Raw genomic sequence first — 27,767 nt, 5'->3', positions numbered from 1 at the left:
GTCTAAATACCTTAAAAGCTATTTAGCATTCAAAAGGTATGGCAAAATTATTCCTTTTCATTTTTTGTTTTGTTATATAGATACAAATATAAGTGATACATGTACCAATACAATATTTGTTGTGGTATGAAAGTGTAGTAATTAACATTTACTGTAACAATGTTAATTCACACAAATTAAGAAATAACAAATGAATGGAACAGATACTCCGCAGGGTGCTGCTTTATACGACTGCAGAGGTCGAACCCTGAACGGTTGAGGCTAGTATGGACACAACATTCAAGCTGGATACAGCTCTGAATTCGGATTGTGGTTAAATAGACACAACATAGGTTTCTGACACAGAATGAATGTGGTCTTAAGACTTCAACTTAAAAAATTTAAATTGGACATTAACCTATTTTGGTCCAATATCCAAAATCTAAATACATGGTTAAATTCAGCATATCATAGAACCTTAAGAATTCAATTTCTGATGAAATCAAATAATGTTTAATTTTAGACCCTTCAGACCTCCATGTGGACCCATTTGATAACCGGGCCCAAATATTAAAAATCTAAATACACGGTTAGAGTCAGCATATTGAAGAACCCCATATATTCAATTTTTGTTGAAATGAAACAAAGTTCAATTTTTGACCCTTTGGATCTTAATGTAGACCAATTTGAAAACGGGACAATACTGTGCAATTGAATATTTCTAGCTACTGGCAATACTGTGCAATTGAAAATTTCTTGCTATTGCGCAATATTGTGCAATTAGATATTTCTTGCTATTGCGTAATACTGTGCAATTAAAAATTTCTTGCTATTGCGCAATATTATGCAATTAGATATTTCTTGCTATTGCGTAATACTGTGCAATTAAAAATTTCTTTCTATTGCACAATATTGTGCAATTAGAGATTTCTTGCTATTGCATGTGCAATACTGTGCAATTGAACATTTCTTGCTATTGAACAATACTGTGATTTCTTGCTATTGTTTTACATATAATAACATACAGATTTTGCGCATGACAAGTTTGCACAAAATAAGCAACAAGGATGAGAGATTGGTGATCAACCTGGAAAAAATACTTCTAAATTTATTTACACAAATTTTTACGGGGCGCCGAATGGGACTCTTGTGGTTTTGTACTCAAAATTCAATTTTGTACGGACAAAAGTGACTTTTGTTCAACACAAATGAGTTCAGTTTAACAAAATTTGTATCATACTACAAATTTGAAATTTTGTCATACAAAATTACCTATCAGCGGACAAAAGTCACTTTTGTCATGACAAAATTCATTTTTGTTACACAGACTTGACTTTTGTTACCTAATTTGAAAATTGAGCGACAAAAGTCAATTTTGTATTTAAATAAGTTTAGTTTGGTTTCTGTGAACTAATTTGAATACAAAATCGACTTTTGTTACACAAAATTGACTTTTGTTACACAAAATTGACTTTTGTTACACAAAAATTACTTTTGTTACACAAAATTGACTTTTGTTACACAAAATTGACTTTTGTTACACAAAATTGACTTTTGTTACACAAAATTGACTTTTGTGAGACAAAATTGACAAAATTGACTTTTGTGAGACAAAATTGACAAAATTGACTTTTGTCTCAACAAAATTGACAAAATTGAATTTTGTCTCAACAAAATTAACAAAATTGAATTTTTGTCTCAACAAAATTGAAAAAATTGAATTTTGTCTCAACAAAATTGACAAAAATTGAATTTTGTCTCAACAAAATTAACAAAATTGAATTTTGTCTCAACAAAATTAACAAAATTGAATTTTGTCTCAACAAAATTGATTTTTGTCTCACGAAAGTCAATTTTGTCTCACGAAAGTCAATTTTGTCTCATAAAAGTCAATTTTGTTGTTACAAAATTGAATTTTGTCATCACAAAAATGACTTTTGTCTCAACAAAATTGACAAAATTGACTTTTGTCTCAACAAAATTAACAAAATTGACTTTTGTCTCAACAAAATTTACAAAATTGACTTTTGTCTCAACAAAATTAACAAAATTGACTTTTGTCTCAACAAAAATGACAAAATTGAATTTTGTCTCAACAAAAATGACAAAATTGAATTTTGTCTCAACAAAAATGACAAAATTGAATTTTGTCTCACAAAAGTCAATTTTGTCTCACAAAAGTCAATTTTGTCTCACAAAAGTCAATTTTGTCTCACAAAAGTTAATTTTGTTTCACAAAAGTCAATTTTGACTCACAAAATTGAATCTTACCGTACACAATTGACTTTTGTGATTTAATTTCCTTATCAGGTAACAAAAGTCAATTTTGTATGCAAATATGTTTATATTTGCATACCTTTAAGACAAAATTGACTTTTGTCATGACAAATATGAATTTTGTCTACAAAAATGAATTTTGTCATGACAAAAATGAATTTTGTCTACACAAATGAATTTTGTCATCACAAAATTGAAGTTCTCACAAAACAAGTCTGTAGCACATAGTTTTGTAAGACAAAAATGATTTTGTTATGACAGAATTGAATTTTGTACAAAACCACAAGAGTCCCATTCGGCGCCCCGTAAATTTTTCAATACACGAATATTTTTTTAAATAGTTTAAGTAAAACCACATATGTTTTGTCAGAAGGCAAATAGATTCTAACATATGAATGATTTTGAATGTAACCTATTCTTTATTGTGTTACTTTCTAATCTACAATTGAACTTTGAATGTTGAAATATACAATGCCACGTGGTAGCCGTCTATAGAGGGGCCGTATTAAAAATATAAATAACTACCTGTATACATGATCGAAAAATTTAGAGGCGTTTCGAAAATCTTGATTCCAAGGGATATCGAGTGACCCATAGACACTTCCAAAACTCGCCAAAATATATGCATCAGCCCCTCGGGTGTTCACGCAAAAAAGCAATTATTGTATAGTTAAAACTATTGACATTGACTATAAGGCTGAACCCCGAGGGCTAAACATTTATCAACACGATTAAATAACAACATCTTCGTATATTAACATCTTATATGTAAAATGTTGTTTGTGCTGTATTCAGACCCATCAACAACGAATTTTGTTACATGCACACGTATACATTCATATCTTTAATTCCTCATAAATGAGATTCAATGAACATACAATTAATGAATATAAGCAAACGTTACAACATAATTACACACAAATTATTAGTATAAGAGCAAAGTATAAGGTAAATACACAAAATATGATATATAAATAGTCTATAAAAGCAATATTTAAAGTACATGTATAACTGCAGTGACACATCATGTATTGACACATCGTGTATTGACACATCTAATAACACTGTCTAAGAGATCGACTATATTCTGCTACACACTGAATAACATGCGCATGACACAGCTTGAGAAATTGAACCGATTCATATATACTTGAAAAAATTGTCAGTGGTTTTCGACCGAGTAACATTTGAAACAGGATTTCGTCGTCATACATGTTTAATTCACAGTAAAGCTGCACTGAAAATTTTTCACTTAAAATGTCCCACCAGACTTCTCGCTGTGCATTAGTACTTGGACAATTGCAACAAGCGTGTACATAAACATCTTTAAAATTCCTTGTACATATATCACATATATTACTTGTTGTATTTGGTATTTCAGTTAGTAATTTAGTGATTAAAAAAGAATTTTTAATCTCATTAAAAGAATTTGAGTGTTTCCAAAATTCTGTAATAGTCACTGATGTATGAATATTCCTGAAACGTGTGAAGCTCTAATCTGAAATAACACAGTTTAACCAATTGTTTAACTGTATACTATCGACTGCGCTTTAAACAATAGACTTCCAAATTTGTTTTGATGGAAATGTTCCATCTTCAATATAGTCAAGAAGGTAACTCATAAGTCCATACTGTTTTAAAATGTCAATGATATCAGGAATAAATCCGCAGTGTTTCCTTTGAGAGTCTATAAAGAAAGTAAACAATCTGGTGAGAAATATTCTCTTAGAAAGAGAGGAAATGTCTAATAAAATTAACGGTACCAATTTTCTTGCACCAGTTGCGCATTTCGACAATACATGTCTCTTCAGTGATGCTCGTAGCCAAAATATTTGAAATCCAAAGCTTATATAAAAGATGAAGAGCTATAATCCAAAAGGTCCAAAAAGTAAAGCCAAATCCGTGAAAGGAATCAGAGCTTTGCATGAGGGAGATACATTCCTTAATTTATAATAATTTATAATATTTTGTAACAGCAAATTTTAATAACACAAAAAATCCGTATTTTCATGCCAGTACCGAAGTACTGGCTACTGGGCTGGTGATACTCTCGGTGACTAATAGTCCACCAGCAGAGGCATCGACCCAGTGGTAGTAATAAAATTAACGGTACCAATTTTCTTGCACCAGATGCGCATTTCGACAATACATGTCTCTTCAGTGATGCTCGTGGCCAAAATATTTGAAATCCAAAGCTTATATAAAAGATGAAGAGCTATAATCCAAAAGGTCCAAAAAGTAAAGCCAAATCCGTGAAAGGAATCAGAGCTTTGCATGAGGGAGATACATTCCTTAATTTATAATAATTTATAATATTTTGTAACAGCTAATTTTAATAACGCAAAAAATCCGTATTTTCATGCCAGTACCGAAGTACTGGCTACTGGGCTGGTGATACCCTCGGGGACTAATAGTCCACCAGCAGAGGCATCGACCCAGTGGTAGTAATAAAATTAACGGTACCAATTTTCTTGCACCAGATGCGCATTTCGACAATACATGTCTCTTCAGTGATGCTCGTGGCCAAAATATTTGAAATCCAAAGCTTATATAAAAGATGAAGAGCTATAATCCAAAAGGTCCAAAAAGTAAAGCCAAATCCGTGAAAGGAATCAGAGCTTTGCATGAGGAAGATACATTTCTTAATTTATAATAATTTATAATATTTTGTAACAGCAAATTTTAATAACACAAAAAATCCGTATTTCCATGCCAGTACGCTACTGGGCTGGTGATACCATCGGGGACTAATAGTCCACCAGCAGAGGCATCGACCCAGTGGTAGTAATAAAATTAACGGTACCAATTTTCTTGCACCAGTTGCGCATTTCGACAATACATGTCTCTTCAGTGATGCTCGTAGCCAAAATATTTGAAATCCAAAGCTTATATAAAAGATGAAGAGCTATAATCCAAAAGGTCCAAAAAGTAAAGCCAAATCCGTGAAAGGAATCAGAGCTTTGCATGAGGGAGATACATTCCTTAATTTATAATAATTTATAATATTTTGTAACAGCAAATTTTAATAACACAAAAAATCCGTATTTTCATGCCAGTACCGAAGTACTGGCTACTGGGCTGGTGATGGGCTGGTGATACCCTCGGGGACTAATAGTCCACCAGCAGAGGCATCGACCCAGTGGTAGTAATAAAATTAACGGTACCAATTTTCTTGCACCAAATGCGCATTTCGACAATACATGTCTCTTCAGTGATGCTCGTGGCCAAAATATTTGAAATCCAAAGCTTATATAAAAGATGAAGAGCTATAATCCAAAAGGTCCAAAAGGTAAAGCCAAATCCGTGAAAGGAATCAGAGCTTTGCATGAGGAAGATACATTCCTTAATTTATAATAATTTATAATATTTTGTAACAGCAAATTTTAATAACACAAAAAATCCGTATTTTCATGCCAGTACCGAAGTACTGGCTACTGGGCTGGTGATACCCTCGGGGACTAATAGTCCACCAGCAGAGGCATCGACCCAGTGGTAGTGATAAAATTAACGGTACCAATTTTCTTGCACCAGATGCGCATTTCGACAATACATGTCTCTTCAGTGATGCTCGTTACACAGTTTTTGTAGGAATATAAGTTTTCTTTTGTCTATATATCCTGTTATTGGATGAATACCAAGAATACTTTCGCACATATCAGATCGAGTCGACGTTTTCAAGTTGAGAATATGTTTCACTATAAAATGTTGAAACCGGTTTAAAGTAGCTTTATCATAAGATTTCATGTTATTCCTCATCTCACACCCGTATAAAACACTGGGTAGTATCACAGTTTTATATAGTTTGAGTAATACACACGGGTCCGTTGCATTTGTCTTTATACCATTCAACGCAAAGTATACGTTTCTGCCTTTTCTGCAGGAACTTACAGTTCTTTGATTTGATTTAAATCGATAGTTTAGTTCTACTAAGTATACCTAAGTGTAGATAGTTATTTGCTATCGGAATACGTTCATTACCAATAAAGAACGTATTTAAGGTAAAGAAAAAGAAACTGAGACTGTAATAATAAGTAATAATTACAGTCTCAGTTTCTTTTTCTTAACCTTTTTCATTTATTAAATACATTTGTTGAAGATACCAATTTTAATTGCTTAATTTTTTGAGGGATGAATAAGTACCTAGCCACGTTCTTCTAGATATACCAAGTAAAAAAATATTATTACATTTTAACGGCCGTTTGTTCGCGATGTTTAAATGTTCAGACTCTGTTGGAGCTCCTTTACTCTCAATTTCAAAGATTTAGATCGTTTAGTGCTGTCTATTTTGTAATTTTACAAACGTTATCATGCGTTTACATGTTAGACCATCATGGTTGTCGTTCCAGATAAAGTTTTAGAATTGTGCTAGTTCAAATCGCACATTATTATTTGTATTTAAAGCTTAAATGTGAGCTCTCTGTTGTAATAAACCATATAACCTATGTCATGTTAACATTTTTTAGAATGGTGCAAGCGTCTTCACTGATGTTCGGTTTGACTTTTTCATTGTATTTATTTCAAGATTTAGTAAAAGTTTAATCTAACGAGACTTAAAGATGATTAATTTCACATCAGAATCTGACTGACGAAGGATATCTGTTATCCGAAATATTTATAAATAATTACATTTATAGTTACCTTTTTTTTGTATTTGAAGTTGTTGTGTACACTTTTTTAGGCGTTTATATATATATATATATATATATACCATCATTGATGGCGATCCGATGGATACATCTGTTGTAGGGTTGTCACTGACTCAGACGTACTTATAAATATAATTATTTTCTGAGACTGTATCTTACATTAATTTGTAGGATCCTTTACTATAGATAATTTAGCTGATCTGTAACAATAACATCTTCATGCCTTATATATCATGTACTGTAGTACGCCGCTAGATTAAAACTGACGTGGAAAGGTAACATATGGCCACCGAAAGCTCTTTTTTTGAGAGTCCAGGTGGTCGTGTTGTCTAGCGGGACGGCTGCAGTGCAGGCGATTTGGTGTCACGATATCACAGTAGCATGGGTTCGAATCCCGGCGAGGGAAGAACCAAAAATTTGCGAAAGCAAATTTACAGATCTAACATTGTTGGGTTGATGTTTAGACGAGTTGTATATATATATATATACTAGAACACACCCGTGATATCGCCGGTCCGTTACTGAATTAAGGTATATAACTATGCGCAAGCCTTATTTTAGGATTAGTATTTTCATCTGATAAAGTCATGCCGATTATAAGATACACAGTTTTTCTCTGCTTTCAAATCTTTCTGTTTGAACCCGTCGAACTGGAACTTATCAATTATTGGTAATATTAATTATTTGGAAAACAAAAGGTCCTGGAATGGAGTATTTTTTAATCAACAACATTGTCCTATATTAGTTATAAATAAAGATGAATTCTTTGATTCGCTGTTTTACGTCAAGTATGCCCACTAACAAATTGAAAACTGTACCTCATTTTTAGTCTTGTTATCTTAGAAAGTCTTACTGATTAAAATACTACAATAGGTAGCTATTTGACAATTTAGTAGTGTCAACCCTGTAGTTATAACCCGTGTATATAACATATTAATCCTGAATACACCGTTTGGTGGTGCGCCTGTCAGATGCGGAACGTACAGATTAGGTAATAGGTAACAGGTGAATATACTATTGGTATCGGTATCGGACTCGACCCGGAACTTCTTAATTATTGGCAATATTAATTACGTGGAAAACAAAAGGGCCTGGAGTGGTGTAATTTTCAATCTACACCTTTGTACTATATTAGTGATATATAAAGTTGAATTCTTTTATTCGTCGTTTTAACGTGATGACGGCTGAAAAATTGGACTTCGTAATTTTAGTATTATAGATATATAAGTACGTCTGAGTCAGTGACAACCCTACAACAGATGTATCCATCGGATCGCCATCAATGATGTCGGTGGGCATGTGTTACCTTTCCACGTCAGTTTTAATCTAGCGGCGTACTACAGTACATGATATATAAGGCATGAAGATACATCTGTTGTAGGGTTGTCACTGACTCAGACGTATACGTACTTATGAATATAATTATTTTCTGTGACTGTATCTTACATTAATTTGTAGGATCCTTTACTATAGATAATTTAGCTGATCTGTAACAATAACATCTTCATGTCTGATGTTTAGTACGGGATAGCAGATTCTTATTTTTACGTAGATGCTGTTTATCGATCTTGGAATGTAAAAAAAACCACTTTAAATAAACCTACTCTAAAAGCTTACCAATTCAATACCGTAATTAGATCTTTGAATATAAGCCTTTACTATACCTCAGCTGGATCAACCTTGTATTTCTATATTACTAGGTAAGGTCAGTTGAGGACAGTCATTATCTTGTACAATTATAATGGAAATTCATTTTACTTACGTTATCACTTTATTTTCAGAATTTTAATATATCCGTTTTATTTGAAAGGAAAACCACTTCCACTTTACATGGTAGTTTTAGCATTTCTGTTTTGTTTGTTTAATGGCTATCTGCAATGTGGTTACTTACTATACAGTGCTGAGTTTAAAGACGAATGGATCACTTGTCCGCAGTTTATCATAGGTACGTTATACTGATGTTTATTATTTTGTAACATGAATTGGGTTTTAGGGGTTTTGGTTGGAGTTTGCATCCATGATTATTCGAGCACATACAACAGATATAAAACACAGACGGGTAAAGTAAATGCAATGTCATGCAGCAGATACGCATTTACAAACAAACATATCACACATGCAAAATAAAATAAAATAAAGCACTATTGGTCTAGTAAAATCGCAAATATATATAAGAAGATGTGGTATGAGTGCCAATGAGAAACTCTCTATCCAAGTCATAATTTGTAAAAGTAAACCATTATAATATAGGTCAAAGTACAATCTTCAATACGGAGCCTTGTCTAAAACCGAACAGCAAATTTGGACACAATTTTCAAGCTGGATACTTTCTGAATTTGGGTTGTGATAAATTGTTTAACATATTACTATAGATTTTTTACAAAAAATAAATGTGGTCATTCTTACATATCTAATGCGCAATACTGTGCAATTGAAGATTTCTCCTTGAAACTTTTCAAAAATTCGAGATTTTAATAATTTTGATTTTTTTTTAGAACCCCTTTAAAATTGAGAATGACCCCCTCAAACTTTTTGCACACCCCTTGAAACAGTTACCATCAAACTCAATCCCAGTCTTTCCTTTGTAGTATTGAACCTTGTAGTTCAATTTCAATCATCATCCCATGCCAAAATCAATCCCAATCTTCCTTTTGTGGTATTGAACCTTCTTAAAAAATTTCATAGAGATCTATTCACTTAAACTAGTTATTGTCCGGAAACCAAATCTGTCTTCGGACGACGACGCAGACGACGAAGACGACGACATTATAGCATTATACGAACCAAACAAAAAATGCAAAAAAGTCAAAACTTTAAAAAAAAATAAAAAATGCTGCAAACTGGATGAAACTTTACAGAAACGGTCACTTGCATAAGCAGAGTTGACTTTAGAGGTTGGAATTTTTAAAATGGCCGCCGTAACCATGGAAACGACAAAATTGTTTCAAGTATAAAAATGCTGCAAACTAAACGATACTTTACAAAAATGATAATTTGCATGTGTAATAGCAGTCTTTTACTTCAGAATTTTATAAATGGCTGCTGCTCGCCTGGCAATGGGGGAAGGGTGCCATCCGCTATTGCTTGCAATGGCAAATCTAGTTATTTTTGTGATCCGATTTTATACGGTACACCATACGAAATTTATAGATATAGGAAGATGTGGTGTGAGTGCCAATGAGACAACTCTTCATCCAAATAACAATTTATAAAAGTAAACCATTATAGGTCAATGTACGACCTTCAACACGGAGCCTTGGCTCACACCGAACAACAAGCTATAAAGGGCTCCAAAATTGTATGACAATACAGTGACCGGGTAACCGGAACTCCTGACATCGCGAAGATCAAGTAAGGTCACCTAATCTTTGCAGAATAATTACTAGCATATCCCGACTTGATTTTTCAATAGATATCACTTTAAAGGGTTTTAAAAATGCTATAGATAGGCATTATTTAAACTTCAAAATCTTAACTTTAGTATATGAAATAGTTATAGTGTATCTGTATTGCATTGAGGCCTTAAGGGTGATTTTTTTTATTTTTTTTTATCAAAAATTGGATTATTGGGGTTCTCTGATATGCTGAATCTTACTAAAACAAATTTTTACTGGACCATAATAGGTAAATGTTCATAGGACCGGTTGATAAAAATCTGAAAAATATAGAATTTTTTTTGCCAGTACAACTCCAGCTCATTAAAAATACGAATCAATACAGGAAGGTGCCTGCTTTACTCATACAATACACTATGATGATAAGAATAAACTGTGGGCATTCAATGAATAAACGTTTGCATATAAGGTCGAAAGGATGATCTGCTACACCACTGGTATTCTTATATTGATATGATAAAAAATAGCAATTCAGATTATAATGATGGCTAAATACAGTCAGTATAAAAGCACTGAAATGAAGATCCCTGTCCTCACCCAACAGATATTGATGTCATTCGAGTAGACAGTAATTCAGTACTTTGATTGAATTTGTTCAAGTTTTTTTCTTTTTATTTTGTAAGAGACAAAGCTAGATGCTGCAGATTTTGAAACTTATGATAAACCATATATCAAAATTAACTATTCCTTACAGACGAAGTTCCAGATGATGTCTACACTAATCCTATATATGTTGGTAATAAATAAGCTTCGGTTCAAATTGCCTTAAATTCCATGACAAAGTTATTGATGAATTCAAAACGGTAACATCAGACTGAATCAGAATAGTTACTTTGAAAAAAGCTTAAAATTGGGAATGGAAATAGGGAATATGTCAAAGGGACAATAACCCGACCAAAAAGCAGATTACAGCTCAAGGCATTCAAAGGCTCATCAACGCAGTGAGAAAATTCCGCACCTAGAGGTGGGTCTCAGCTGGCCCTTTAATGCAAATGTGTACTACTTCAGTTCATTTATCAGTATATTACGGGAAAATGATGATAAATACTCTGAAGGTTTTGATCTCCATGGATTTTATATTTTTATATTTTGGTCATAAACATGCTTATGCATGTCTAAATTTTTCTAAAACTCCTTAAAGGTTTGGCAAAGTTATTGATGTCTATTTTTTTAACCAGACTGACCTTTATACCTTGCTGTTCGGTGTGAGCAAGACTCCGTGTTGAAGGCCGCATCTTGACCTATAATGGCTTAAATTGTTACATGGATGGAGAGTCGTTTCATTGGCACTCGTACTACATCTTCCTATATCTATGAACCTAAATATTGACACTGCCGATGCCGCTGACGGAATATAGGATCTCTATGTCTCGCTTGAAATCGCGACATAAATTTTGAAGGCTCGACAAAAAGCATCATACAAGGAAACCTATCTACACTGTAACAATGATGTTTAGATCCTAAATACATTTCTAAGCACATCTTTTGTGCACTTTTTTTTTACATGTTTAGGTTTGTGTTTATATATAATCGTGTTTAGCTTAGACACAATTTATTTCTAAACACTTTCATTTCGAAACACATTAAAAGTGTTTAAATTCAAGTCATGTTTTGATTTGTGCTTACTGAGAAATGTGTTTGGAATTAAACACAATCCTGAACACGTTTAGATCTAAACATATAATACAAGTGTTCATTTCTAAGCACGACTTTTAAAGTGTATATATATATATAACAACAACTATAAACACGCACCTCTGAAGAAATGTTTCATCTATCGGTGTTAGGTAGTCTTCTTCTTTCTCGGAGTACCTGTTCAACACAGAAAAAGATGATACCAATTTGACATTAAAACTCGTTATTGAAGAGGAGCTGACAAACTAATTAAAATGACCAACACCATGCTTAATTGCTAAAAAAAAATGGGAAACATGAACCAAACTGCGTGATGAATGGATGTGCTGTGAATCACGATATTAAAACATGTCTAGTAATTTTCAGGCAGCGCTTACGCTGGTTTCTTCTTATAATCGATAAGTTCAGAGGTAGAGGGATGTTTTAAGATTTTTTTTAAACAAAATTGTAATCCAAGACCACAACAATAGACCATCTTGTACTGTTATACCGGCAGCACTCCTTTTGCGCCAATTACTGATTTTCAGGGGTATCATTTGCGCCAATATATTTTTTCTCAAATGTATCAATTGCGCCAGTTTTCGGAACTCATTTGCGCCAATTTACCTGAACACATATTGATAGTACTTATTAAAGATTAATATATATTTAGTATTATTTTTGTCTTATAAATTTTGATTCATTAAATAATTGCTACTGTTGTTGGTGCAGGTGAGTATAAATATTAGGATTACCATTAAACTAAAGGTATGCATATAAACAAACAGGTAAACACTAATTATAAAAAGTGTTCAGTGACAAAAATAAAAGATGTTTTTGCTGATGGAACATTTAAGTGTTGTCCGAAGTATTTCCAGCAATTGTATACAATACACGGATTCAGGAATGGACATTATATTCCATTTTTATATTGTCTTTTGCCTTCCAAATTAGGAGACTGTTATAGAAGAAATGTTTTCTTTGCTTAATGAATGTTGTGAAAGATTTAATCGTCACTGTCCCAGGTTAGAGGAGGGTTGGGATCCCGCTCACAGGTATTTGGGGAATGGACCCCCCTTTTTTTTGGACCTCACTAAAATAAAATTTTGGCGTTTTTTTTTTTATTCATTTACAATTTTCTACAATGTATAAACATATATCAAGTCTCAACAATCCATTGCTAGTCGATTACAATATTTTTTTTACTATTCATACGAGCCCCAAGTGAAAAAAGATTGTTGAGACTTGATATATGTTTATACATTGTAGAAAATTGTAAATTAATAAAAAAAAAACCGCCAAAATTTTATTTTAGTGAGGTCCAAAAAAAAGGGGGGTCCATTCCCCAAATACCTGTGATCCCGCTAACATGTTTAACGCCGCCACGTTATGTATGTATGTGCCTGTCCCAAGTCAGGAGCCTTTATTTCATTGGTTGTCTTTTGTTTATGTGTTGCATATTTTTTTTCTATAAATAAGGCCGTTTGTTTCCTCGTTTGAATTGTTTTACATTGTCATTTCGGGGCCTTTTATAGCTGACTATGCGGTATAGGCTTTGCTCATTGCTGAAGGCCGTACGGTGACCTATAGTTGTTAATTTCTTTGTCATTTTGGTCTCTTGAAGAGAGTTGTCTCATTGGCAATCATAAAACATCTTCTTTTGTATATTAGCCTATATAGAATTGAGAATGGAAATGGGGAATGTGTCACAGAGACAATAATCCGACCATAGAGCAGACAACAGCAGAAGGTCACCAACAGGTCTTCAATGCAGCGAGAAACTCCCGCACCCGGAGGCGTCCTTCAGCTGGCCCCTTAAACAAATATATATACTAGGATAATGAACGCCATACTAAACTCCAAATAGTACACAAGAAACTAAAACAGTATCGTAACTATAACCCTTCTTAATAAGTCTATCTAAAGGTTTTATTAGCATCTGATGTGAATACTGACATTTTTGTGCAATTAACGAATGTCGTGTATCAAATATCATCTCGATTTTTTATTTTAAATTTTTAATAATATTGTTTATTTTAGGTTTAGTATTGTTTATATCAGGACTTGGAATAAACATTCATTCTGATCATATTTTGAGAAATCTCAGAAGACCTGGAGAAACTGGATACAAAATACCAAAAGGTACAACAAAAAACTGTTTCTAAATAAAAAATAACAAGAAAGTGTCCTCAGTACACGAATGCCCCACTCGCACTATCATTTTCTATGTTCAGTGGACCATGACATTGGGATAAAAACTCTAATTTGGCATTAAAATTATAAAGATCATATCAAAGGGAACATGTGTACTAAGTTTGAAGTTGATTGGACTTCAACTTCATCAAAAACTACCTTGACCAAAAACTTTAACCTGAAGCGGGACAGACGGACGAACGGACGGACGAACGGAGGTGGGGCATAAAAATAATATAGTGTTATCTACGATTAACCGATTTATCGTCGGAAGGACCGGATGTCGAAAACCAAAAACCTTAACAGTATATAATAGGATCTTTTTCAAATTTAATAGATTTGACATTGATGTTTATAGCAATTCCAAAGAAAATGTATAATTGCAAACATATCCTTTGCTTTTTGTGTCACGGATCATAAAATTGAGAATGGAAATGGGGAATGTATCTTTTGTTTTTATATTATATACAGCCATTGAGTTTTGTAAGGTAAGTGATATGTTATACAAAATGCTGATTAAAAATATTGTAAAATGAAAATTTAAAAAGTATAGTTAAAATTATAGGATTAACTGTTTGACTGAGATAGATCTTTGGAAGACTAAGAACTTATACTTTTAATTGGAGTGATACTGATGAATGCCAATTGTTAGCCAAAATATCCGTTTATACGATTTTATTTCATATTGTTTATGTTTTTTGCCTTTCGTCAGTATCGTTGTATAAACTTTACTGCTATTTGTTAATACATACACTAATTTGTCTAAAGGTTTGTGCCACGGGTACTTTTCTCACAATTTTTTTCCTATATATAGGTCTACTATTAAGGTTTATCGCTATTTTGTGCATTTTTCCTTTGATTTTTTTTGGTGATAATTTTTCATATCATGCTACTCGATTGAGATGGAAAATTATCGCTAGAAACTAAGGAGGCACGTGGCGTTGCTAATCATGGAAATAGACATGAAATTGACACGTCGTCATAGGTAAAATAGCGATAAACAGATTATCATTGGTCATCTCAACTCGATTGCTTGATAAAAATCAATCTCGTTGAGATGATCAACGATTATCTATAAATATAGGAATTTTTTTCTGAGACACTCACAGGTGCCTGTGGTTTGTGCGACGATACTCATAAATAAAATGCATGAGCAGATTGAATTGTATATTCTTTTTTTTTCAGGAGGAATGTTTGACTACATTTCTGGTGCTAATTTTTTCGGAGAGATATTAGAATGGTGGGGATTTGCCATCGCTTGTAACTCATTACCATCTTTAGCATTTGCTATATCAACCTCCTGTAATCTCGGGCCTAGAGCTGTTCATCATCATAGGTAAACAAAATATTAACAAGTAACCACTAAAACTATCTTCATTCTAAAGGAAGGAAGTACCGTAAAGCCAATTTTGTAGTCTAAAATGCAAATTTTCTTAATATCATTTCCTCTTTCGTCTTCTTCTTTGGATATAATACATAAAAGACTATAACACAATAGTGGGATGTATAAATACCAAGTCATGCAACAGGATGTTACCTAAACTGGATTAAAAAGGTAAGGTGGAAAATATACAAAGACAAGTGAAAACCATGAGACTTAATTAAGATGATAAACAACGTCAATACTTAGAATTTATACGTTAAGACCATCATGTATAAATTGTGACTAAAGTTGATACTGAATATCAGTCTTGGTATCTTCCGATCACTTTTTATTTTTTTATTTTAAAGGACGAGAAGTTGCTCGTCAACTTTCTGCTAATACACTGTAGACGTTTAATAGTCTTAATTGATAACAGCTTACAGCTGTATAAAGCTTTCTCTAATTCTATGGAAATTTATCCCTTTCCGAACCCATTGTTTAAAAAAATTTCTCTAACTCTATGAAAATTTATCCCTTTCCGAACCCATTGTATAAAAAAATTTAATCAACGTGTGGTTGCTGGTGATCTCAGAAGATCATTGGATGATTTTAAGGGTCATAACCTTTTTAGCTAACTGAATGAATCAAAATACGATAACAGGTGTTAATGAAATTGACAACTTCGTGCAATGTGAAAGGCACTCGAAGGGGATTTTCGGTTAACAAAAAAAGAAAATGTCTTTTTAATCATTAGAGAAACAAATTCTTACATAATTACTCGTGGATTATCGGATTTATCCAATCTCGATAGTTAAATTATAAATTTTAAAGTCCTCGCCGAGGCGGCTCGGACTTTAAAATTGATAATTTAACTATCTCGATTGGATAAATCCGATAATCCACTGGTATCAATGTAAGAATCTATATGTAACATCGGATGTATATCCCATATGGAGGTGAAGTTTATATATCGCTGCTAAGATAGGGGAAATTTCAAAATTAAAATCAACTCGTTTGTCATAGGTTGTGGTACTGTAATTACCGCTTATCTCAAACATGAGAAATAAAGATATCTTTGGACACTAACCTGTCACGTTTTTTCTGTAACAAGTGCTTTTGACCATCCACAAGAATTTGCGGTCATCCGATGTTCAATACTTCAGTTCTTTGATTTATTGTCGCTGTGACCTCCTCACTGCAAGTACATCACTGATTTACGTCTCCGCGCAGACGTTATTATTTTAAAAGAATTGAACGATGGACAGTCTGCGGGGTGAATGCCTCTTACTACCTGATTGGGAGATATTACTGAGACGTTAATAATTCAAGTTCGTTGATCACCCTGTATAACCCCGATACAGATGAAACCGGACGTTGACGCGTTCGAGTCGAGCACACCGTATAGCACTGAGTTCAGACAGTAAGGAATTCATACTTTTAAACACAATCCAATATCTATTCTTCGTATATTTTGCGCCAATATATTCTTTGCCATAATACTCATGAGTTACTAAAAGGTTTTTCAAAAAAGTGACATTTTTTTATACAAACATCAAAAAACGCACGACGATATCAATGATAAAACGTGCTTGGTATTTTTAAACATTCAAAACTTAATGTTTCTCGTACCTCATAGTTTTTAAAACATACATTTTTGAAAACTTCATAGTATAAATTAACAAACTTATAAAGATCGTTTGTTTATGTTGTATTCTAGAAACAAAAAAATACACGTTTTAAAATGTCTCTATTTTCATGTTGTGTACGCTTCGTTGTCATTACACCTTTTTATACTGTACGCTTCGTTGACAAAATATTGCGTTTTTCAATGAATTGTGCATGTATTAGATTATGCTTTGATATGATTATAACCAATATGCATGTTTGAAAATAATAATTTACCACCATAACATGCAGACAGCAACCCATAATGTCAGATGTATTGTCGAAAAACACTTGGAGGAAATTTTTACATTTAAAAAAATCCTCATGTATACAAAAGTGTGAATTGGTAGGAAAATACAATACCTCAACAGATGTAACTATGACAAAGCATACAGATACATACGTCCGATTTCTAATTTCATAGCATATTTGAAAGTGTTTACCATACAACGGTCAATGTACGGTTAGGTGGTGGGTTGGGTGCCCGCTAACATGTTTAATCCCGCCATATTCTGTATGTGCCTGTCCAAAGCCAGGAGCCTGTAATTCAGTGGTTGTATATATTTTTTTGTTCACACTTTTGTGCAAAAATTGAGCCGTTAGTTAGTGCACTGGCTACATTTGTTATTTCGGTGTGCTTAATAGCGGTGTGGGCTTTGTTCACTGTTAAAGGCCGTACGGTGACCTATAGTTGTTCATTTTTGTTTCGTTTGGTCTCTTGCGAAGAGCTGTTTCAATACCGCATCTTCTATTTGATATAGAAAGCAATCAAAAATAATCAATGGATTATAGGTTAAGCCTTTTGGCCTGAATCTCAGAGGTGGGTCCAAGGGGGTCATAGATTACCATAGAGTTACATTAAGGCTCAAGAATAGGTTTATGCAAGGAACATGTAACTGATGGCCATCAATAGTAATACAGTTACTTTAATGTGAAGATATAAAGATGAAAAGACAACACTCAATATTAACTAGTTTGCTTTCTTCAATTATGTTTTTGTGTTTGTTTAATTTTTAAGGTATAAAGATTATGCTTAAATTCCTCGAACATTACAGTCTTTCTACTGTGGTGCAAAAATCTAAATGATTGGTCAGATCATTCTGGTTATTATAACCACCTTTAAAGTCTATACTCACCCATATGCATTTCATTCAAATTTATTTCACAGAAGACCACAGGGACCATAGTTGTATTCCCCAGTTACCCTTGGCGTCATTGGTAAATTATGGGTTAGCAAAAAGTAAAATCACAAAAATACTAAACTCAGAGGAAAATCAATTTGGAAAGTCCATAATCACATGGCAAAATCAAAAAACAAAACGCATAAAAAACGAATGGACAAGAACTGTCATATTCCTGACTCAATCACCAACCTAACCTTAGACATTTGCAGTGTTTCTTCTTTACTGTTGGTTCCTAACAATATATGGACCCTTTTATTTGTTTATGACACGCGTACGTAATGGCTGATTGTTGGTTGCTTAACGATCACTTGCAAATATGCCATGCATGTTCAGGATAAGCACAAAGTAGCAACACATACATGTAAGTCGTGTGAGGAGACCCTCAGAAATTACGTCAGGGACGTTTGGATTGCCACTGGATAAAATAATGTTTATTTTATTAGGACACAAATGGTGCCTTTAAACAGGCTATTTATAGACCTCTCTTGAAGTTTTTGCAGGGGTTCGTACTGTGTAGTTAGCGTGGTACTCTCTTTACACGAGACATTGGATTTTATATTCCCATTCGGACAGGACGTGACTGTGTACTGTTACATCCCACACAACTAAATGGGTGGCCAACTTCAGTCAGTTTTTACTGCCGATCGGAAAAAGACCAAAGTGATCATAACTTATAGTATATCTCCCAGTCACCCTTCACCAAATTCTTTCATAAATAAAAAAAAAATAATTGGCCACAATATAGAAAGTTTTGCTCTACCTGTTAAATCAAAACATCACTAAACATTATTACAATTTATGCACACTTATGAGAACTCATAATACCGTACATCCTCTCGATACTGTTCATATTTGGCATTGCACAAGTTCGTGCGTTTTATTACGTCTTTACCTAAAAGCGTAGGATATACTGATTAAAACACTTTAGATACACGATTTACTTCTTAGTTGTAATTCGCTTTGAAATAACTATCAGTTACTACAATTACTCCTTTGTCGATATTTTATGTATATGTTTTTTGTGCCTTGTACCGACATTTTGAGTTTAGCCAATTACAACTGAACTTTTTTATCATGTTGCGCTGTTACACTAGTGTTCTAGGTTAAGGAGAGGGTTGGGGGCACACATGTTTAAACCTGCCGCACTTTGTTTTGTCGGTCCAACGTCAGAATCCTGTAGTACATTGGTCATATAGATCTGTCATTTTTTCTTCTTCTTTACATAATTCACAAGTTATAAATTATTAACCGTTAGTTTTATCGTTTTTTTTCATATTTTTTTTCATATCGGGGCCTTTTTTAGGCGACTGTATGGTATAAGTTTTCCTCATTGTTAAATGTTGTACATTGGACTATAATAGTTTATACGCCAACTTCATTTAAACTTTGATGGACAGTTGTCTCACTGGCCATCACACCACATCTACAAAGCTCCACATGTAAAAAAAAGTAATAAAAAAATTAAAGCAGTTGGAATGGCATCTATGGCATTCAGCAAATTAAGTTCAACGAGCTCCTTCATGTATGTCTGCTTTCGTCTAGGCGAATTTGGACCAACATCGGCATTTGGAAGAGCCTCAAATTGTGAAAAGGAAATGACTGTACTATACTTTTTGAAACTTTCTTTCCTCTGGAATATATTTATTAACTGTTCATTTCATCTGGAAAAACATTGAAAGTCTCAATTTTCAATAGAAACATTCCAAGCAGATGTACGCGGGTTATATATTTAAATTTTGGCTTTGTATGACAGATATTTTAAGTTCAACTACTTTGACTAAGTTAACAGATAAACATTTACAATAAAATACAGAAAAAGGGTCGCCGACACCATCTCAAAAACCTTGACAAGAAAGTGCTTGTCACGGTTTTTGTCAACGAACTGTACAGTGATTATTTCAAAACGCACAACGAACGCGACACATTTGGTGGAACGAACAATACAGTCAGAGAAAATTTATTTTGTATGATACTGCGTTTATTCTTAGTTCTAGGGCACATTTGAAGGCACGTAGTAAATCAATGTATAGTTATTTAGTATTGCTTAATGTATTAATACTCAAAGGTGTATGCACGAAAAGATATTCAGCATTGTTTACATCGTAAACCGTATGAAATTGCACCATGTCTGTGCGTTTTGCATCTAGCAGTTTAATCAAACGTTTTATACAATATCTAAAAATTACAACAACTATATAATTGAATAAAGATAATAACATGCTCATTGACATATTTATATATACTCAAATAAGTTCTAGAGAGGCATTCAAAGTTATTGTCATCCCAAATTGTGTCCTGATTATCGCTTCGAACGCGTCAACGTCCGGATTCATTTGTATCGGGGTTATACGGGGTGTTGATTGGTTGGAACAATCCAAACCTAGTATCCCGTAGAGTATCGGACTTATACTCTCTATTTTAGCAATTAGATTTTGCCTGGTCACCAATAATGCATACAGGTACACAGAGTACTTTAATCTACAAATATTCGAATCTCCTGAAATTTTGTAAACACACACATGATTGTTTCACATTTAATCCAGTCGCTCACTGACTGTTACGTACATTTTAAACAAGAAAAACATAAGAATCTTGAAAATGGTTATGATAGTTCATGATGAGAGGGTAAATTGTTTAAAAAATATGTAAAGCATTTACGACCATGATTTTAAGGATATGTACGATACGGACCTTGGCTTATTTGTCACACAACATAAGCATTAAACGATATACTGCTTCATAACGTGTGTGGTAAAATTTGTCGATTGACATGCAAGGCTATTATTCCAAATGAGACAAAGCGAGTACACTTTTCACTTTAATCAGCTAAGAGACGGCTAGCTTTTTTCGAAAAGCTATTACCTGTTTTTAACTGCTATTAAAATGAAATTGATTATGATCTGTATTTTATATCAAAAAATGATTCTAGCTCTTGACTTTCACAATATAACCCATTTTATTCTCAACAATATTTGTTTTTCAGATGGTATAAAAAGAAATTTGAGGGATATCCACTTTGCAGAAAAGCGATCATTCCATTTTTATTTTGATACGTTTGAAAAATCAGTGTGCAAAGTGTATTTGATGAACACCTTTATTATAATAAAAAAAAAAAAATCTTAATGACAGCGTGCATGTGTGCAGGGTCATTTTTTTTGTAACAGTTTGTTTTAATAAGTTGTGAATTTTCCCCTAGAGAAGTATTATATATGTTACAGTGACTTTTTGTAAATCAGCGATTGTGTATAATTACTGATATTTTAGGGATTTTGTATAATCACTGAACTGATAAAGAGATTTTATAAAATCCCTTATTTTGATTAAGGATTTTACAAACACATCAAAATAATTTTAAAGATTTTTTTCCCAGATTCCTCATCAAATTTCATGGATTTTGAAAATAAAACTATTTGATAAAAAAATTGGTTAAAAAAGTCCTACAGCAGTTATATTTACACGCATTCGTGTTCTACTTGTAACAAAATGTACATTTTATTCGCCAAAATAGAGATGTTCCGTCAATAGAGATGATTGATACGGCATGTACAGAAACGGTCATTGAAAATAAATGCTTTTCAATCCTTGAATCTGAAACTTGACAAGCTAATTCTATGCTATGTGTTTAGTATCCGCTTGGTGGGTATATATGGCTCATTCTTTAGTTTTCTATGTAATGTCCGTTTGTGTATTGTTGTTTGTTTCAAGTTGGTCTTTATATATTTTAGCCATTGCGTTGTCAGCTGTTTATCATGCAGTTTCGACTTACGAGTTTGTATGTCCCTTTTGTATCTTTCGCCTCTCTTTTAACTCGGTCTCATAGAGATTAAGATAAGTGGGGCAGCCCGGATATTCCGACTTTTCATTAACACCCCCCCCCCCTTTAACTTAATTTTGGAAAAAATGGTTAACCCATATAGATATATGTAAAATTCAATGTCGGATAAACACATCTTGCAGCAGTTCAACCCTCCCTCCCCAAAAAAAACTCAAAAAAAACCTATTTAAATTAAGTTTTTTTTTTTGTTTTTTTTTTATCTTACATTGATCTTTTGATGTCGTCCCTTATATTAATATAATATATAACAACAAACCAGTGTATACTGGGTTTCTTCACGATTGTCCTACTTTTTGAAATTACAGGTAAAAAAGTAATTTTGTGGGACAATCGGGAATATGTTTGTGGGACAATTGGGAAGTTTATATTTGGGACAATTGGGAATTGTTTCGATTGCAGTTAATTTTTTTTATAGTGAGTAGCAGTTACTTACTGGTAACTAATCAGTGCAACTAACAACATATGGAAAAAACCATAAACAAATAATATTTACATATCTAATTTTGTAATTAGGAGGAACAATTGCCGCTAGTATCATCAAATATAATATGTAGTCATAAAATAGCACTTATCAAGCACAACGAGATTTTACAACACTGTCCTAGGTTAGAGGGACTCCCAGTGGCGGACCCAGATCTATTCAAAAGGGGGTCCACTGACTGACCTAATAAGGGGGGGGGGGGGGGGGGGGGCTCCAGTTATGCTTCAGTGATTCCCTATATAATCGACCAAATTTTTCAAACAGCAGTGATATCTCCGTAGCTAGACTTTGAAGAGCTAGTTGTCCACGGATTTTCGTTTCTTCACAGTGTTCTCCTTTAATTTCACGTATAAGAAAATTTTCCGGTAGAATCGGGTTTTCCATTCTTCTCTAGGACAGGTTGTTCTTAAATCACGAAATAGCTACATTTTTATACCAATGATGTATGAGACAATCCCCCTTTTTATAAAAAAAAAAAAAAGCATGCAGAAAGAGACATTGACTGCGAGAACATGATTATTTAGTATGGATGTGAAACGACAGTTTTCAACCGGAGAATGATAATTATAGATTATTGTTGATCAGCTCAACGAAATTGATTTTCTCGCTTGAGCCGGGGCGGCCAATGACCAATGATAATCTGTTTATCGCTATTTTACCTATGACGACGTTGTCAATTGCATGTCAATTTCGTTAGCAACGCCACGTGCATGCTTAGTTCCTAGCGACAATTTTCCATCTCAAGCAAGTAGCATGATATGAAAATTATCACAAAAAAAGATCAAAGGAAAAATGCACAAAATAGCAAAAATAGATATTAGGAGATGTGGTATGGGTTCCAATGAGACAATTAACTCTTCAGCCAAGTCACAATTTGTGAAGGTAAACCATTACAGGCCAAATAATATTTAAGTTCTAAAACGTTACTTGCATCATTTAAATATAAGTTTAATCGTCATACTAGCTTGCTGTCAGAAAAAAAACTAAACGTGCACCGTGAATTTATGTGGTGATAAAATGTTCCTTGGCTTATAGTGAACCACAACAAAAACTTTCTGGCAGTTCAAAGGATTTTGGTATTAGTATGGAGTATACACCCTTGTATGTTACCATATGGAACGCCATAGCTGTCTTATGTGTCTTTTTTATTGCTTTTCTATTATAAGATGGTGCTTTTCTATTATAAGATGGTGGTTTTCTATTATAAGATGGTGCTTTTCTATTATAAGATGGTGGTTTTCTATTATAAGATGGTGCTTTTCTATTATAAGATGGTGGTTTTCTATTATAAGATAGTGCTTTTCTATTATAAGATGGTGGTTTTCTATTATACGAAGGTGCTTTTCTATTATAAGATGGTGGTTTTCTATTATAAGATGGTGGTTTTCTATTATAAGATGGTGCTTTTCTATTATAAGATGGTGGTTTTTTATTATAAGATGGTGGTTTTCTATTATACGAAGGTGCTTTTCTATTATAAGATGGTGGTTTTCTATTATAAGATGGTGGTTTTCTATTATACGAAGGTGCTTTTCTATTATAAGGTGCTTTTTTTATTATAAGGTGCTTTTCTATTATAAGGTGCTTTTTTATTATGAGGTGCTTTTCTATTATAAGGTGCTTTTCTATTATAAGGTGCTTTTTTATTATAAGGTGCTTTTCTATTATAAGGTGCTTTTTTATTATGTGCTGTTGGTTCCGTGATTAACCGGAAGTGTGGGAAGCACTAATGACAGGACGATTGCCCGGATAGTGACAGGACGGTTGACCGGACGAGATATAAATAGTCATAACTTTTTTGTTATTCGGTAGATTGGTTTAATATTTGTAGACCTTAAAGATATTAAAATGAATTTTATGAAAATCAAACAAAATAAGTGACAACAAATATTTTTGAGCAAATTAAGTTGACCGGACGGTATTTACACTCGCCGATATACGCTATACAGATATTCAACTTGTCGACAACAAGTGTTGATATCTCTTTTCTTTTACAATATTTGTCCATGAAATTCAGGAATCTGTGAGAATAATGAATATTGGATACGACAATATAAACGTTATAGTAAAAAAGTTGACCGGATGGTATTCCCACTCGCCGATGTACGCGTTAATCATATTGAACTGATAAAAAAAGTGTCAATATCTTATTTGTTTTCCGGTTAATCAGGGGAACCACTATCACATAATAAAAAAGCACCTTATAATAAAAAAGCACCTTATAATAAAAAAAGCACCTTATAATAAAAAAGCAACTTATAATAGAAAAGCACCTTATAATAAAAGAGTACCTTATAATAGAAAAGAACCTTATAATAAAAAAGCACCTTATAATAGAAAAGCACCTTATAATAGAAAACCACCTTCGTATAATAGAAAACCACCATCTTATAATAGAAAACCACCATCTTATAATAAAAAAGCACCATCTTATAATAGAAAAGCACCATCTTATAATAGAAAAGCAATAAAAAAGACACATAAGACAGCTATGGCGTTCCATATTACCAGGTCAAAAGATGCATGTAAATGTCAGCATATTGAAGATTTGGACGATCAGACAAAATAATACCCACAAAAATGAAATTACAGACGGCTGATGAACTTGTAGACACAGTATGGTAGACATATAGACCGACACAGTATGGTAGACATACATACCGACACAGTATGGTAGACATATAGACCGACACAGTATGGTAGACATACAGACCGACACAGTATGGTAGACATGTAGACAGACTGGTGGAAACATGCACAGACTAGTAGAGATGTAGACACACTATAGTACTAGTGGAAACGTAAACTGACTTGTAAACATGTAGATAGATTAGTCAACACGGAGACAGGGCTGAGACGGTGGACCTGTAGACATAATAGTAGACATAGACAGACCGGTGAATGTGAACTCAGACTTTTTAACACGCAGACAGACAAGTAGACACATCTATATATAGACAGACTAATGAAAAATGAATTGGACTCTAATGGTTTTGTACAAAATTCAATTCTGTCATACCAAAATCATTTTTGTCTTATAAAAAAATAGTGATACAGACTTGTTTTATGAGACTGAACTTCAATTTTATGATGACAAAATTCATTTTTGTAGAGAAATTCGTTTTTGTGATGACAAAATTCATTTTTGTAGACAAAATTCATTTTTGTAGACAAAATTCATTTTTGTCATGACAAAAGTCAATTTTGTCAAAAAGGTATACATGCAAATATAAACGTATTTGCATACACAATTGACTTTTATTACCTGTTATGGAAATCAAAACACAAAAGTCAGTTGTGTGAGACAAGTTTCAATTTTGTGAGACAAAATTGACTTTTGTGAGACAAAACTGATTTTTATGACGACAAAATTGAATTTTGTCTAATTTTGTGAGACAAAACACAATTTTGTCAATTTTGTCTTACGCAGACAGACAAGTATAGACACATAGACAGACTAATGAAAAATGTAGACAGACTAGTGGAAATAAACAGACTGGTAAACATGTACACAGACTTGTGAACACATATCCTGTTTTGAATGTAAACAGACTAGAGGGCTATTACAGAGACTGTGGAAAAAACAGACAGACGAGTGGACAAATAGACAGGCTGATGATACGGGGCGCCGAATTGGACTCTTGTGGTTTTGTACAAAAATCAATTCTGTCATACCAAAATCATTTTTGTCTAATAAAAATAAGTGATACAGACTTGTTTTATGAGAACTTCAATTTTGTGATGACAAAATTCAATTTTGTAGACAAATTCGTTTTTGTAATGACAAAAATTCAGAGGTTCGGAGTTGCAGCTAATTGAAACCAGTCTCTCCCTTAAATAGGATAAATATATAAACTATGCATGGACATGGCTATTTGTACATGATTAGTAGTTTCCGGTATTTGTTGGTCCAATATCCAGTGGTAAACGTTTCATGACTATATAGACGACATTAAAGGGCATAGTAGGGGAGGGGCGCTGTAAATGAGTCGACATTAAAGAACATAGTAGGGGAGGGGCGCTGTAAATGAGTCGACATTAAAGGACATAGTAGGGAAGGGGCGCTGTAAATGAGTCGACATTAAAGAACATAATAGGGGAGGGGCGCTGTAAATGAGTCGACATTAAAGGACATAGTAGGGGAAGGGCGCTGTAAATGAGTCGACATTAAGAGGCATAGTAGGGGAGGGGCGCTGTAAATGAGTCGACATTAAGAGGCATAGTAGGGGCGGGGCGCTGTAAATGATTCGACATTAAAGGGCATAGTAGGGGAGGGGACTGTAAATGAGTCGACATTAAAGAACAAAGTAGGGGAGGGGCGCTAGAAATGAGTCGACATTAAAGGACATAGTAGGGGAGGGGCGCTGTAAATGAGTCGACATTAAAGGACATAGATGGGGAGGGGCGCTGTAAATGAGTCGACATTTAAGGGCATAGTAGGGGAGGGGCGCTGTAAAATGAGTCGACATTAAAGGACATAGTAGGGGAGGGGCGCTGTAAATGAGTCGACATTAAAGGGCAAAGTAGAGGAGGGGCGCTGTAAATGAGTCGACATTAAAGGACATAGTAGGGGAGGGGCGCTGTAAATGAGTTTGCACTACAGGCGAGGGTCTTTGTTTTTGAGTCATTACGTTATGTAAGACTATTTGAAAGTTTAAACACGTTAACTCGTCTTTCAACTTACAACAAATGGTATTTTTTAACGCCCTTGACTGGCTATACAGCCCTTGCACGGTCGTTCTTTCAACATTACCACCGCATTTTTGCACGAAAAGATAAATTGTTATTAACACAAAAGGAATCAAATAGCTAGGAATTATCATGATTTGAGGACAACGGAGTTTACAACAGCCGGCATAGGTGATAGTTGATTTTGTGATTTTTTTCGTATTCGTATTTTGACTTCTCTCTTTTCTGTATATCTTCTTCAACAAAATAACACCGAAAAATTAATGCTTGTGTCTTTTTTGTAGGAAATTACCAATGCTGACTAATGCCCCGTAACAAATATAAGATACTAAACGATGACACGCCTGGTAAACCATCTAATCTCAACCAAATGTTGAGACGGGAAAAAGTATTCTGGCACTTCCTGTTGAGCCTTTCTGGTTCAAAATATCTAAAAATAAACACAG

At 33.6% G+C, this 27,767-nt stretch overlaps 1 protein-coding gene across 1 annotated transcript in view; it reads left to right on the top strand.

Annotated features, from left to right (window-relative positions):
• The window catches only part of LOC134708040 (3-oxo-5-alpha-steroid 4-dehydrogenase 1-like), a 29,978-nt gene extending 8,114 nt beyond the window's left edge, over positions 1 to 21,864 (top strand). Inside the window, exons 2-5 of the mRNA XM_063568292.1 lie at positions 8,684 to 8,847; positions 13,952 to 14,053; positions 15,290 to 15,440; positions 21,300 to 21,864. Of these exons, the coding sequence (XP_063424362.1) occupies positions 8,684 to 8,847; positions 13,952 to 14,053; positions 15,290 to 15,440; positions 21,300 to 21,366 (484 nt within the window). The 3' untranslated portion in view covers positions 21,367 to 21,864. The remainder of the gene's footprint in view (positions 1 to 8,683; positions 8,848 to 13,951; positions 14,054 to 15,289; positions 15,441 to 21,299) is intronic.
• The last annotated feature ends 5,903 nt before the right edge of the window (positions 21,865 to 27,767 follow it).

The sequence above is a fragment of the Mytilus trossulus genome, chromosome 2 (assembly GCF_036588685.1).
Source record: "Mytilus trossulus isolate FHL-02 chromosome 2, PNRI_Mtr1.1.1.hap1, whole genome shotgun sequence".
In the NCBI taxonomy this organism is placed as follows: Eukaryota; Metazoa; Mollusca; class Bivalvia; order Mytilida; family Mytilidae; genus Mytilus; species Mytilus trossulus.
Note: the sequence above shows the minus strand (reverse complement) of the source record. Positions and strands in the feature narration are given on the sequence as shown.